At 40.2% G+C, this 14,443-nt stretch overlaps 1 protein-coding gene and 2 long non-coding RNA genes across 4 annotated transcripts; 2 read left to right on the forward strand and 1 right to left on the reverse strand.

Moving 5' to 3' along the window:
* Positions 1-3,842: 3,842 nt before the first annotated feature.
* LOC113653455 lies at positions 3,843-9,138 on the reverse strand. 2 transcript variants are annotated; one of them, XR_007144576.1, is made up of 3 exons: positions 9,002-9,138; positions 4,617-5,855; positions 3,843-4,329 (listed from the first exon to the last, which is right to left on the reverse strand). It is a non-coding gene; the product is annotated as an uncharacterized LOC113653455 (long non-coding RNA). The 2 variants fall into 2 exon arrangements; XR_007144575.1 differs by lacking the exon at positions 9,002-9,138 and having other exon boundaries at positions 4,617-4,667; positions 5,467-7,076.
* A 512-nt stretch (positions 9,139-9,650) lies between these two features.
* LOC125146049 (piggyBac transposable element-derived protein 4-like) lies at positions 9,651-13,150 on the forward strand. Its single transcript, XM_047821718.1, has 3 exons — positions 9,651-9,809; positions 11,258-12,553; positions 12,687-13,150. Exons 1-3 carry the CDS (start codon positions 9,655-9,657, stop codon positions 12,895-12,897), a joined length of 1,662 nt encoding a protein of 553 aa, XP_047677674.1. The 5' UTR covers positions 9,651-9,654; the 3' UTR covers positions 12,898-13,150.
* Positions 13,151-13,251: 101 nt separating this feature from the next.
* LOC113658688 lies at positions 13,252-14,009 on the forward strand. Its single transcript, XR_007144579.1, has 3 exons — positions 13,252-13,422; positions 13,509-13,722; positions 13,809-14,009. It is a non-coding gene; the product is annotated as an uncharacterized LOC113658688 (long non-coding RNA).
* The last annotated feature ends 434 nt before the right edge of the window (positions 14,010-14,443 follow it).

Raw genomic sequence — 14,443 nt, forward strand, 5'->3', positions numbered from 1 at the left:
CTCTGTGGCCATATAACATTATAAGATCTTTAATATTGTACATTCACTGAAACACTAAGCAGTTAATTAATTTAAATATACAGCACATGTTCATTTTTACTTTATTTAACTTGTGTGTTCCATTACATATGACATTTTAAACTGTAGTTGCAATATATTAATTGTGGAATACAAGGTAGCTAGCAAACATAAGAAATGGCAAACTGGAAGTCTTACATAAAAACATTCAAACTCAGAATTATAAAAATAAGTTTTTTTTTGTTAGCATAGTTTATATAAGCAGGTCTACTTGGTTAGTATTACCATATAATTAGCATAAACACATTGTTAATTTTCATTCTGTCTACTTTTTATCTACTGTAAGATTGGGTCTCTTTCGTTTTTTGGGAAGTTCTGTGTAAATGCTTGCATAAGCTAGCAGAGGAAGTTTTGGCACATCTATAAGAGTATTGGTATTTATTATTTTTACAAATACAAGTACAAGATATAGATGGAGAGAGTATTAATAGAAATATAGAAGGAATAAATTCATAAACATAATATTAATCTTGTGAGTTTGTACTGTAACATGGTCCTTACAAGCTGCATGATGTGATTAGCACAAGCATGCAGCAAAAGTTTGTTAAAGTGTTTGTGTTTAAGGTTTTTCTTTTGTTTATTTTAGACTGTAATTTGCAGTTTTCTGTCATATCATAGCTTTTGTTCAGTAAAATTTAATTGGGATTTAATGGCATGAAAGTTTCAAGAACAATTCATATAGGTTAATTTTATGTTTATGAAGTTGCTTAGTAGACCAACATTAACCTGCTCTGGCTAGTCAGGTGTTCTCAGCTAGTTAAATTGTCCCCTCATGGTAACTAGCTAATATTAGCTAATCAATGGTTTTAGTCTAGTTAGAATTAAAAGCTAACTGTGCTTTACCTTTGAAGATTGTTAGCATAAGAAAATATGATATGCTTATATTAATAACTGTAATGTTAACAGTAGTGACTGAACCAGTATTGTATAAATAACTAAGTGCTAGTGAACTAACAGCTGTGAAAGATTCACAGAGAGAAGGATTATATGATGAGGTTTTAATGAAGGAAAAAAAAAATCCATAACGTCAAAAAACACAATCTAAAATTTATTAGTGCAGATAAATTTATTAATAAATTAATGTATTTATTAATTCCATGAAGGCGGTATTTCCCCGGCCGAGAAAGACGCACTTCCCTTTTACTTTATATCATAATTTAAATTAAATTAACTTAATAGTGCATGTAGTTCAGACCAGATGTTGCAGGAACCTTACATTTGTGAGCGATACTCAGAGACAATCTTGTGGCACAAAAATATGGCATTTAATGAATGAGACAAACACAACATAAAAACAAAGATGAAAATAAAATAACAAAAGAAATTAAAATTGGGGAAAGGGGGGGGGACTGGAAAGAAGAAATTAGAGAAAGGAAGGAAAGGAATGGCAAGCGTAAACTTCAAAATTAATCACACCCTAACTGGGAAATAGTCACTGGAAACAAATTCACCTTAAGACACAATACAAGGTTCATACTTGAAATACGCATCTAAATTGGTTGGTAAAGGAAACGGTTACTTGCATTTGCTTACTGCACAAGAGTCCGGATGCAGCAGAGAAATCTCTGAAGAGTCAGTTAGGGTGGGGTCAGACGTTCTTCCGTTTTCCTGAAGATCATAGCAGTTGTCGTTCTTGGAAGTGAAGCTTGCTGGAACTTCTTTGAAGGAAGATGGAGTCGTCTCCAAGCTGTTCCGAAAGTCTGACCACGTATTGGTGGTGTTTGTGACAATTTAAAGGTCGCAAACTCCACCCATCTTTGGGGAGATGGCCAATACTACGGCCTGAGATTTTGGAGGAAAAAACTCCCTTTGTTTCAGTTGTCTGTGGGCGTAGTTTAGCTATCAATCTTATAGATGACTTTGAAGTTTTATCCAAGGTGTATTAAGATGGTATGGTGCATTTCATGCGCAAATAAATTAAACCATTGTTTGAAAAATGAGTAACCAATAATTTTGTGGTCATTTGGATACTAAACATGAAAGGGAATGACGGTAAAGACAGTGGTACATTACATACAGTACACAGATCAGTAATCAAAGTGTAACTGATGTTAATACAGTGTTGTGTTCTTACACATGAATAAAATACACCTGTGTCAGGAAAGTAAGGAGCAAATAATTTTAAGTCAGTTCTGGTTGAGGGCCCCTATGAATTCAATCAGAGACGCGGCATGGGGTTATCTGGTCTTTGTGTAGGGTCCAGGCATTCTGGAGCCAGTTGTGTGTGTGTGACACTGTGGAATGTAGCCCTCAATAAAATCGTAAAACTGGGCTGCTAATCGGTTGATTGAAGTGTAGATGCCGAAGTTTAGGGTGCCTGGGACATGAAATCTAAAATGACCTATACCAGATGCTACAATGATTATAAATAAAGCAATACATGTATGATTAATAAACCCATCAAAACAATCCAAATAAATAAAAAAACATTCACCCATTCAAAACATGGCTATGAAGCTATACGAGATCGAGAGACCGTCGAAGGTGTTAAACTTTTACAAAACATGTCACTTGCTCTTAATATACTTTCAAGAACAGTTGCTGAGTGGATATAATAACAGCCTCTTTCAGAGTCATGCACGGGTTTCAATCCCGAGTATCCATGGGTCAAAACTCGTAGACGAACACGCTAACCATTTTGCTACGGTCCAGAGCTACACTACATGCTGCAAATAGATCCCGCCCCCTTTTACAAACGATTGGCTGGCGCCTTACACATACCCACCACGGATTGGACAGTTTATCAATCACGTCACTCAACTCGCACTAACAACTGGAAGGCAAAATGGAGCTTTTTCACAAATAACATCATTGACAAACAAGTCCATTAAATTTAAATTCCTGAGGACTGCGAGAGCTTAAGAGTTAAAACGCTTCTGATCATGAGTGGAAACGAGGATTCTACAGAAGGGGCCGAGATATCAGTTGTTTGTATATGATATCAGAAATAATCCCATCGTATTTCTTTTGTTTAATTTATTTTCCACTCAGGAAGCCAGAAAACGTAGGAGAGCTGCTGATAGTGTGTTGTTGATGGATATTTTTTGAGTTCTTAATATTTATTTATTTATCTAACAAAACATTTGTTCATGAAGATGGATGAATGTTAGATAGCCACCCTGCTATCTAGTTCTAGAGATCAACTGTCACAATCTAGTTATTAATTGTCTAGATGGATAAACCTCTATAGTTCATTAACACTGAACTTCTATCTGTTGATTACAAATCATTTAGTTTGGATGGAAGTCTGGATCAACCGCAGAAACTTTCCCATCGACTTGTGGCATTTGGTGACTGATCTTCAGATTTGTTCTGCTGGGATGATACTGGGGAAGGAATACTGATCCTTCTGGAGGCCTTCAAAGCTGAAGTGCTGTCTACAGCCAACAAGCAGATGAACAAGTACTTCAGAATGACAAATTTCTATAGTTTTGTTCGCCAGCTAAACCTGTACATCTTCAGAAAGGTGTGCCCGGACAAGAATGGTTTCATTGGAGCAAGTCAGCTTCATACAGCCCTTTTACAACCCGAACTTCAAACGGGCTAAACCAGAGCTCCTGGTCAACCTAAAGAGACTTTTTAGAGCAAGTCAGCTTCATCTAGCACGTTTACCACCTGAACTTCAAATGACCTTGTTTCTGAGTTCATATTAAAAAAAAAACAAAAAACTTCTACTTCCTGAGGGACACTTCCTGAAACCTGCACATACCTCTCTGGACTCCAAGTGAACATGTGTGTGGATTTTAACAACAACAGTCTCAGTGGATTATTTGTCCTACGCCTTATCATCTTATTGCTTCTATATAAAGTAGTTCTATGTCATCCCAGGCTTCCAAGCATTCCTGGCATCTTCACCATTTTAGGCAACTTCCCCTTATGCCTCCTCGTCTCCCACCTACTCTCCTTTTCTCAGAGTGATTATTTCATTTTGATTAGCTTATCTACTACAGCTAAGGCACTTAGGCTTAATTGATTATGTGCTATAAAGTCTGATTTTAATACAATTAGATGCAGGTAGTTAGATCGAGTTATATATTTTTACACTCACACTCCTTCTCAACACTTCCCATTACAAAAATAAAAAATTATCCCTTATACAATTATTACTATTAAATAAACAGTCATTTTAATTCAGAGTTTTTAATGGTAAAACATTACATACAAATTAACAAATACAATATATACACAATATAAACAGTTTATAGAAAATATTGGATGTTTTCTCTTCCTCTTCTTGAGTGAAGGAAAATGCTGAAAAAAGAAAAGATGACATGCACTGATTATTATAGTTATATTTCTTTTATATATAATGATTACCAAATTTTAATTTCAGTTTATGTTATAACAATATTATACTATTATTGCTCTGGTCTTAATAATTATGATATTCCAAAATTGTCATTCCGCATGTATTCTATTCAGCAGATTTCTATTGAGCAGATTGAAGAAATTCAATCATTGCAAAGTGTGTGTAATGACTGCAGAATAAAATTGTGTAGCCTCTGTCTAAGAATTATCGTGTGCATCAGAGTACTTACCATGTCCTGGTCAGCTTCCCTCGCCCGAAGCACAGCAGCAATCTGCTTGACCTGCACACACATATGAATGACAGTAAATTACAGTGTTTCATCTATTTGATGTGTGTATGATTGAATAAGCAAGTTGTTGTCCTTCGGCTGCTCCCTGTTCAGGGTCACCACAGCGGATTGTCCAATCCACATGTTTTGATTTGGCACAGGTTTTATGTCTGAAGCCCTTCCTGACTCAACCCTCCAATTTATCTGTCCTCGGGACTGGAACTGAGCGTTAACCACTCATTGGCTGGCTTGGTTTCGTGCCGGTGAGAGCACAAGATATGATTGAATAAACAAGTGATATACATGAATGTGAGTATCTGTAAATAAGTCATTAGTCGGTGTAGGCTTTACTTGTGTGGAAACAAAGCAACTCATGTCAACTGCATAAATCAGACAAAGCACAATTTATATATTGCTAAACATCTAGACAACTTACTAAAACATAAAAAGAAATAAAAAGAAAGAGTAACCCCCGCTATTAGTGTGTTTATGTAGGAGTGTGTGTACATGGGCACACAGACAGTTGGGCTCTGCAATCAAGTTAAGCAGGTCGAAATTGTTCTCTCCTTCGATAACCAACCTGGTTATATGTTTGGCCCCAGTCGGGGGGATTTTCTCCACTAGGAGAAAAATGTACTCATCTGCAGCGAGAGCGTGTGTGACTGCTTTGTCTTTTGTTTGGCTCCATATTCAAGGAGTGTAAAGTAGACTGTATACACTGTAATTGTATTTAAGGAACCACTTCTCATGCTGTAAGGAAGTGTATTTGGGCTATATTTGTGTGTAAGTTTGTATATGACCGAGACTCAACATTGTTCGTCCAGATCAGCTGACTCCAACATGTAGATTGTCAGCGGCTTCTGAGCTGGTGCAGGAACAGCATACTGGGAAAGTAAAAGATTATTATTATTGATGTAATTAGAAGTAGAATTAGTAGTAGAAAAAAATAGAATTAAACATCATAGATTTAGGTAATATATTGTGATATTAAGCAAAAATGTGTTATTGGTGTGTGTGTGTTTGAAACCCCAGGTCCACCAAGCTGCCACTGCTGGGCCCCTGAGCAAGGCCCTTAACCCTCAGTTGCTCATTGTAAGTCACTCTGGATAAGGGTGTCTGCTAAATGCCGTAAATGTAAATGTAAATGAATCTCTTTAGCTGCAGCACTATTCAGTACCTCAGACTGGGAGATGAAGGAGCCTGTAGACAGAAAAACATAACAGTTTAATTTAAAATGCATTTTATTTTGGAGAGAGAGAGAGAGAACAATTATAATAAACTATAATTTTAAAAAAAGCCTGTAATGTTTCCTATTAATCCTTAAATCCTCTCTTGGCTCTTGCAAAGGCGGTTGCATTTTCTCTCCCTCTTCTCCCCTTTTCTTTTCCCTGCTTTGCTTCTTTCGTCTCGTCTCCTGTCTTATACTTTGAGAGACTCTCTCCGCACTGCTCTCCAAACCAAAATATCATGGATTTGATAAACTGGTCTCTCAAAGCAATTGACACCATCTTATTGACGACAAGCTTGGGTTCGGGGGAACCTGACTAACCTGCCGGAACGTTCGCAGCTGGCTATACGATGGACGTGTGGGAGAGGTGGCGGGTCGTGTGTCTGGCTCCTCTTTCCGTGGAGGACATTGAAGATATCTACCTATTCGGAACCATGATAATAGGAGTTCTGCTGATTGGATTAGGCATTGCCCTGGGTTATCTAGAGAATCAGAAAACTAACAGCTGTGCAAAATCTCCCAAGGCTGCCCGTCATGATTGATGCAGTGGGCAGAGCTGTCAGCACTGAGGCTGGGACTAATAACCGCAATATGGATAACATCACGAAGCTCACTGCTTTGGATACTGCTTTGGTTAACATCACGGAGCAGCTCACGGCTTTGGAAAGAAAAAAGAGAGACCAGAATGGACTAAGAGAGTAGTTGTGTAAATTGGAATGCGTCTACTCACTCCAGGACCAAACAATCCCAATCTTATCTGCTTTCGGCTCCCCTCAACCAGCACTGGCCTCGGTCAAGGCCACTGTTGGAACAACTCCCCCGGCAGAGCACTGCAGCGAGACTCTCTTGCATTCCTTCCCCCACTTCCACAAACACGTGCTGATTGTTGACTCTTTCTGGGACCTAATCAAGGTTGTCTCCATGGCAATTTGCTATGTATCGCTAATGCAATCTTGCGGACTGAGGCACCAAGATTTGAATACCGGGAGCAACGACTCTCCAGGCCTACACTTTTACATACACACACGTATATAAATATATGCACTCAACCGCCCCACCCCCATCCCACAGCTTCGCCGCTTTGAACCGCCAGTCTGACAAGCGGGTCTGTGACCAGCGCTGAAAGGCTGCAGGACCTGATGGCTGCTTGCTTGTGCTGGATTACCCCCCCCCCCCCCTTTGACTTTTGTAACTAAAAGTTCGGAGCTAATCATGTATGTGTCTAATCACTATGTTACACCTGGTTTACTGTAAAACCTGTAGGAAGGATTGTGAAGTCACCAAACAGAGGAAATATTTTATGAAAATAAAATCGATTCTTAAGTCAAGCTCATCGATACTTTTAGAGGCGAGTGGACAGGAGCATGTGACGTAATCCGAATACCCGTGAGGTTCCCCTCATTGTGCTGAGTGTTTTGATATGTCACATGTCCATGTTGTGCAAATTTTAAATTTTCATGTGATGTGACCAGAATACCCGTGGGGCAGTTCCCCTCATTGTGCTGAGTGTTTTGATATGTCACATGTCCATGTTGTGCAAATTTTTGATTTCACTTGTTTTGTGGGCGGGGCTACACGTGAAGTCACGTGGTGTCGAGTGACATCACCAGAATACCCGGTGGGGTGACAATACTTTTGGCAAAAAATGGCTACTGAGGGTTTGGACATTTCATGTCAATACTGCAGTCATTATGGGATTCTACTTATTATAGTGCATAGAACAGTACATGCAATTCTTAATGTTGGATGTATTGTGTGTGTGAGAGCTTAGAGGACTTTTCGGAATTCCCTATTGAAGTCTATGGGATGTTCGATCGTCGACTACGGGAAGACCGAAAATTCCGTCGGAACTCCGAAATTTGGTCCGGAGTAAGGTCCTAAAGAATCTGTCCTAGTTCGGTGTAAATCACTCGAAAACTTGCCGAGTTATAAACCTCAAAAGTTTATAATGGAAGTCTATGGGAAAAAAGGCCACTTTGAGCTTCCGTACCGCGAATGCCGGAATTCTGATCACTTAGAAAAATAGAAGCAAACTTCAGACCAGGGTCTACGACATATCCGGATTTGGTGCATGTGGCTCGAACGCCCTAGGCCGCATTTTTTTAAATAAATTTTTGTCTAAGAATAATAATAATAACTAGATTTGTAAAGTTCGTCGCGACAAACTTTGATGTTGGCTTTGACGGTGCAAGTATTCGCAAAGGCCGGGGCATTTTGGAGGCGAGTGGACAGAAAGATTGTGAAAGCTACTGGACCGCTAGGGTGCCAATACTTTTGATGGTGAGCAGACATGAGCATGTGACATGACCACAGACAACCCGTGGGGCAGTTTCCCTCATTGTGCTGAGTGTTTTGATATGCAAATTGTGCAAATTTTTGATTTCACTTGTTTTGGGGGCGGGGCTACACGTAACGTCACGTGACCAGAATACCCGTGGGGCAGTTCCCCTCATTGTGCTGAGTGTTTTGGTATGCAAATTGTGCAAATTTTTGATTTCGCTTGTTTTGGGGGCGGGGCTACACGTAACGTCACGTGACCAGAATACCCGTGGGGCAGTTCCCCTCATTGTGCTGAGTGTTTTGATATGTCACATGTCCATGTTGTGCAAATTTTAAATTTTGCTTGTTTTGGGGGCGGGGCTACACGTGACGTGACCAGAATACCCGTGGGGTAATTCCCCTCATTGTGGTGAGTGTTTTGATGTCACATGTCCATGTTTTGCAAATTTTTTATTTCGCTTGTTTTGGGGGCGGGACTACACGTGACGTCAAGTGGCTACTGAGGGTTTGGACATTTCATGTCAATACTGCAGTCATTATGGGATTCTACTTATTATACTGCATAGAACATTACATGCAATTCTTAACCTTTTACACGTCCCCGTCTCGGAAACGAGCCACTACCGCTAGGCGGCTAAGCTGCAGCAACTTCATTGTAACTTTTAATCAATAAATCCTCTAAATACACGGTTAAATTATATACTGTTTGAAAGCTTAAACTCTCATGATTTTATTAAGCCCACACACAAAGCATAATATGGTTTATAGCCGTCATAACAATTTAATCAATTTGATAGCCACCGAAACTAGGCGGCGCTAGTTCGGTCTGTTTACTTACAATTAAACGCTTGCCTTTCTTCACTGGGGTAATATTTTCCAAAACAAAATGCTTGTAAAAATCCCCAAGTGTTTACGGAACTGGAATATGTAAGCATTTTAATCAAAAACGCTTTGCCCGCCTCACAAATATTACGTTTCTTGCCGGAAACTGCGAACTGTACTTCACTTCCGCCCTTTCTTTCGGCTCTCACTGCTCAATGGAGGCTTACAAAACTACACTTGGGCATCAGATTTGTAGAAAAGGGTTTACCGATTCAAACAAGCCCTCTCATGAGCCAATCGGTGCCTGTGATGCAGAGATAGGCAGCTAACAAGCCAATGATGTCTCTCCAGCCTATGTGGGACACCCTCTCTTTGATTGACATCTGCTCCCTCCAGTAGCGATTGCATGATCCGTGAGTGTCATAGCTCTGTAGCCAATAAACAGTCGATTCCAACGATATATGGTATGTACCATCAGGTAAAGGGGCGTGGCTGTTAGAGCCGTGCGTATAAACATATCTCCAGATGCGTAAAGCGTGCGCCCTCACACACAGCTGTTAGTGTTGTTGTTATTGCGGCAGGTGACGTTTGTGACGTTGGTGCGGTTTTTTGTACTTGTACTTTACTATACTTGTAGGTATTTTTGAAAAGTTTGCCAAGAATTTCCAAATGGAAGGCAAAAAGTTTTTCACGCCTGCGCAGGTAGCCAGCATGCTCTGCGAATTATCCGAAGATGAGTTTTCGTCCTCGGCAGAGAGCGATTTATCCACGGATTCTGAAGCTGATGAGGATTTCCTAAATGGAAGAGATCCTGATCTAGAACTGTGAGTACATATATTATGTTATGTGTTTATTATTTTATATATATATATATATATATATATATATATATATATATATATATATATATATATATATATATATGTATATGTGTGTGTGTGTGTGTGTGTGTGTATATATATGTATATATGTATATTTATATATATATGTATATATATATGTATATATGTGTGGGTGTGGGTGCGTGCGTGGGTGTGTGTAAGGGGAAATAAAATATATATATATATATATATGTATATATATGTGTGTGTGTGTGTGTGTATATATATGTATATATATATATATGTATATATGTATATGTGTATATATATATGTATATATGTATATATGTATATGTGTATATATATTATATATATATATATGTATATATGTGTGGGTGTGGGTGCGTGCGTGCGTGTGTATGTGTAAGGGGAAATTCTAAATGTGATCTGACCGTGGTCAATACAGAAACTTTGTATTTTGGGAAGGGTGCTGTGTAAAAACAGTTTCTGCCTGGTATTGCACTGAGTTTATTCTGAGGGTTGTGGGTCGTTATTGGGCATTGAGATTGTTATTGGGCATTGAGATTGTTATTGGGCATTGAGATTGTTATTGGGCATTGAGATTGTTATTGGGCATTGAGATTGTTTGAATGTGTCTGGATGAGGTGTGACAAGCTATTCATTGCATTTCTTTGTTTCAGAGAGCCAGAATTTCTGCCTGGTATTGCACTGAGTTTATTCTGAGGGTTGTGGGTCGTTATTGGGCATTGAGATTGTTATTGGGCATTGAGATTGTTTGAATGTGTCTGGATGAGGTGTGACAAGCTATTCATTGCATTTCTTTGTTTCAGAGAGCCAGAATTTCTGCCTGGTATTGCACTGAGTTTATTCTGAGGGTTGTGGGTCGTTATTGGGCATTGAGATTGTTATTGGGCATTGAGATTGTTTGAATGTGTCTGGATGAGGTGTGACAAGCTATTCATTGCATTTCTTTGTTTCAGAGAGCCAGAATTTCTGCCTGGTATTGCACTGAGTTTATTCTGAGGGTTGTGGGTCGTTATTGGGCATTGAGATTGTTATTGGGCATTGAGATTGTTTGAATGTGTCTGGATGAGGTGTGACAAGCTATTCATTGCATTTCTTTGTTTCAGAGAGCCAGAATTTCTGCCTGGTATTGCACTGAGTTTATTCTGAGGGTTGTGGGTCGTTATTGGGCATTGAGATTGTTATTGGGCATTGAGATTGTTTGAATGTGTCTGGATGAGGTGTGACAAGCTATTCATTGCATTTCTTTGTTTCAGAGAGCCAGAATTTCTGCCTGGTATTGCACTGAGTTTATTCTGAGGGTTGTGGGTCGTTATTGGGCATTGAGATTGTTATTGGGCATTGAGATTGTTTGAATGTGTCTGGATGAGGTGTGACAAGCTAACCATTGCATTTCTTTGTTTCAGAGAGCCAGAGTCATCAGACTCAGATTGGCAGCCAGAGAGAAAGAGGCCCAAGAGGACCCCAGTGACTGTGGAGGAGGAGGACCTGGAACCCCAACCCTCTAGCTCCACACAGCCTGCAAGTCAAGGGAGAGAAAGAGGAAGAGGCAGAGGGAGAGGCAGAGGGAGAGCAGGAGGGAGAGCAGGAGGGAGAAGCACTCCGAGTTCTGGACTTGAAGGTGCATGGCAGGGCACGGATGTTGAGGACATCACTCCTGATCAGCCATCCTTCCTCCCAGCACGCACACCTGGTGGCCAGCTCATGGGTGGTGTAAAATACACCATCCTACAATTGTTCAGTTTATTCATGACAAATACCATTGTCAAAGACATCATGAACAATTCCAACAAATATGGAGAAAGGAATCACCCGGACACATTCCAGAGGATTACCATGGCAGAGATGATGTCCTACCTTGCAATGATTATATATATGGGAATACTCAAGACAACAGCAATCACTGACTATTGGAGAAAGTATGAGCTGTATGCCTTGTCTTTTCCCTCAAGCGTGATCTCCGGGCGCCGCTTCAGAGCCATCTCTCGCGCCCTCCACCTCAGTGACCCTGATGAAGATGCTGCCAACGACTCAAGAAGAGGCACCTCTGGGTACAATAAGCTTGGCAAAATAAAGCCATTGTACCAGGAGTTCAGGCAGATGTGCATGGCACATTATCAACCCCACCAGTGCATTTCCATCGATGAGAGGATGGTCGCCTCCAAAGCCCGCAGCGGAATCCGCCAGTACATGAAGAATAAGCCCGTGAAGTGGGGTTATAAGCTGTTTGTGCTGGCGGATTCCACCAGTGGTTACACCTGGGACTTCTTCATCTATGAAGGCAGGGGAGCAACAATCAACAAGGGGCTCAGCTATGACTCCGTCATGCGTCTCACAAATACGCATTTGCTTGGTACCGGGTACAAGTTATTTGTAGATAACTTTTACACAAGCCCAGATCTCTTTCGTGACCTCCTGCAAAAGAAGATCTGGGCCTGCGGTACCATTCGTGGACAGCGTATTGGGTTCCCCAAAGACAGGCCAGGCGGGCTTGTGAGGTCGTCTCCCCGGGGCACCATTCGCTGGATCCGTGAGGGGCCCCTGGTGTTTGTGCAGTGGAGGGACACCAGAGATGTGCTGATGTGTTCCACACTTCATGCAGCACATGGGGACGATAGTGTCCGGAGACGGATCAAGGGGGCAGATGGGCAGTGGCGTGTGCAGGATATCTCCATTCCACCAGCCATCAAGGATTACAACAGGTATGTACAGTGTTTTTTTTAAATGAATATTGATATCATGTCAATGCATCAATATCTCGGATAAGCGATAGAAAATGAGTGAGTGAGAGTGCATCAATATGTAATGTAATGGCTATGTTCCTTTTCTACTCAGGCACATGGGTGGTGTGGACCTGTCAGATGCCATGATCGGTTATTACAGTGTCCTGCATAAAACCAAGAAGTGGTACCGGTCTTTCCTGTACCACTTCATCGACATCGCCATCGTCAATGCCTACATCCTTTACAAGGAGATCGCCACTGCAAGGCAGGAGAAAGTGATGTCCCACAAACAAATTAAACACAAACATTCTGCAAAAAGGTAATATTTGATTACACAATTACTGAACTATTATTATAACAGGATTTAGTATATTCATTCTGTCATGTAGCCAATAGAAAGAAGACTGAAGCCCGTCTAACTGGCGGGGGCCCGTCTAACTGGCGGGGGGCCACCACCAACTCCCCTCACCCCATCTGAGGAGCTGACTCTGTCCCTTAATAAAGGGCGACCCAGTGGTTGCTGGCATTCCAGGGGGCAGTTACCATGCACCACAAGTGATGGTGAAAAAAATGCAAGTTTACCTCTGGTTTGTTTTAATTTTTTGTCCTAATAAATTACTATCTGTCACTTAAAGGCTTTTTGAACAAGATTAATTTTTATGTAGGATTATTTTTATTTAACTGCATATGATGTATAGGCTACTGTGATCTTAGTCTGACATGTTACTCTTTTCATGTATTATTTTCTTTGATAATATTGAGAATTTAATGGGTTGTGTGTTCTTATAGATACTGATGGACGGATTGTATTATTGGACCCTCCAGAAAGAACACAGTCTGTCACAGTTGTAAGTGATTTGTTGTCGGGCACCTTTAGTTGCTTTTAGGTTTTTTTTTTTGCCAGATAATGTATACTTGAATATTTCTCCTGTAGGATGAAGATGATGAAGATGACGATGAAGAGACCACATCTGCTGTGACAGAAGTGGCCAATGCTGGTAGATCTACTGAGGTATGATGCATACCATTATAATGTATGGCCGCTTTTTGCATTAGAGTAACAAACTGTCATTGTCCTTTCACAGTACATACCTAGGGATTTGCCCACACATGAGGGTCCTTCAACCTCAGCACACAATCTAAGCAGGGTAAGAATGTGTGTCCAGGTGTCCATATTTGAATTTTATTGTCTGACCAAACAATCTCATTCATTACATTTTTTCCACCTTCCTAGTTGCCAGCAAAGGAGCTGTATAAGGTCCATCTTCAAAAACAAATAAGAAAAAGTGACATGGAGATGGACCTTTACAGCTTCAAATGGAAGAGAAAAGGCTCCTCATTAAAAAAGTAGCACTTGAAATTGAATTACTGGAGCATCGCCTTAAGGTGAGAACTTGTCTGAATATTAATCTGTTGCATGTTAAGTGTTGTGTGAGTGAGTGTGTGTGTATATATATATATATATATATATATATATATATATATATATATATATATGTGTGTGTGTGTGTGTGTATGTGCAAAGCAATATAAAAAAAACATTTTATTGAATTTTACTTTTATTGTTTTTCGGGAAATAAAGAAATAACCTGCCTGGCAGACCAGTGCAAAAAAAAAAATAAAAGTAATTGACAGATCCTGTCTCTCAAAAGTCTTCTGTCTCTGTTGGCCTCTAAAACCTGTAGGTGTTCCTCTGGGCCATCTTCCTCAATACAAGGAGGGTGGCTCTCTTCTCTTATAGTGGCAATATTGTGAAGCACAACACAAGCCACTAAAATGTCGCATACCCTCTCTGTACTAACCCGGAGCCCACGCAGAAACTGAAACCGAGATTTGAGGATCCCTATAGTCATCTCCACCTTGGCCTGT

The sequence above is a fragment of the Tachysurus fulvidraco genome, chromosome 1, assembly GCF_022655615.1.
Source record: "Tachysurus fulvidraco isolate hzauxx_2018 chromosome 1, HZAU_PFXX_2.0, whole genome shotgun sequence".
NCBI classification, from domain to species: domain Eukaryota; kingdom Metazoa; phylum Chordata; class Actinopteri; order Siluriformes; family Bagridae; genus Tachysurus; species Tachysurus fulvidraco.

Excerpts from the sequence above, each read along its gene's own strand:
- LOC125146049 (XM_047821718.1), top strand. The coding sequence starts at position 9,655 with ATGGAAGGCAAAAAGTTTTTCACGCCTGCGCAGGTAGCCAGCATGCTC. Across the intron at positions 9,810-11,257 it reads AGAGATCCTGATCTAGAACT|AGAGCCAGAGTCATCAGACT; the intron begins GTGAGTACATAT and ends TCTTTGTTTCAG. Across the intron at positions 12,554-12,686 it reads GCCATCAAGGATTACAACAG|GCACATGGGTGGTGTGGACC; the intron begins GTATGTACAGTG and ends TTTTCTACTCAG.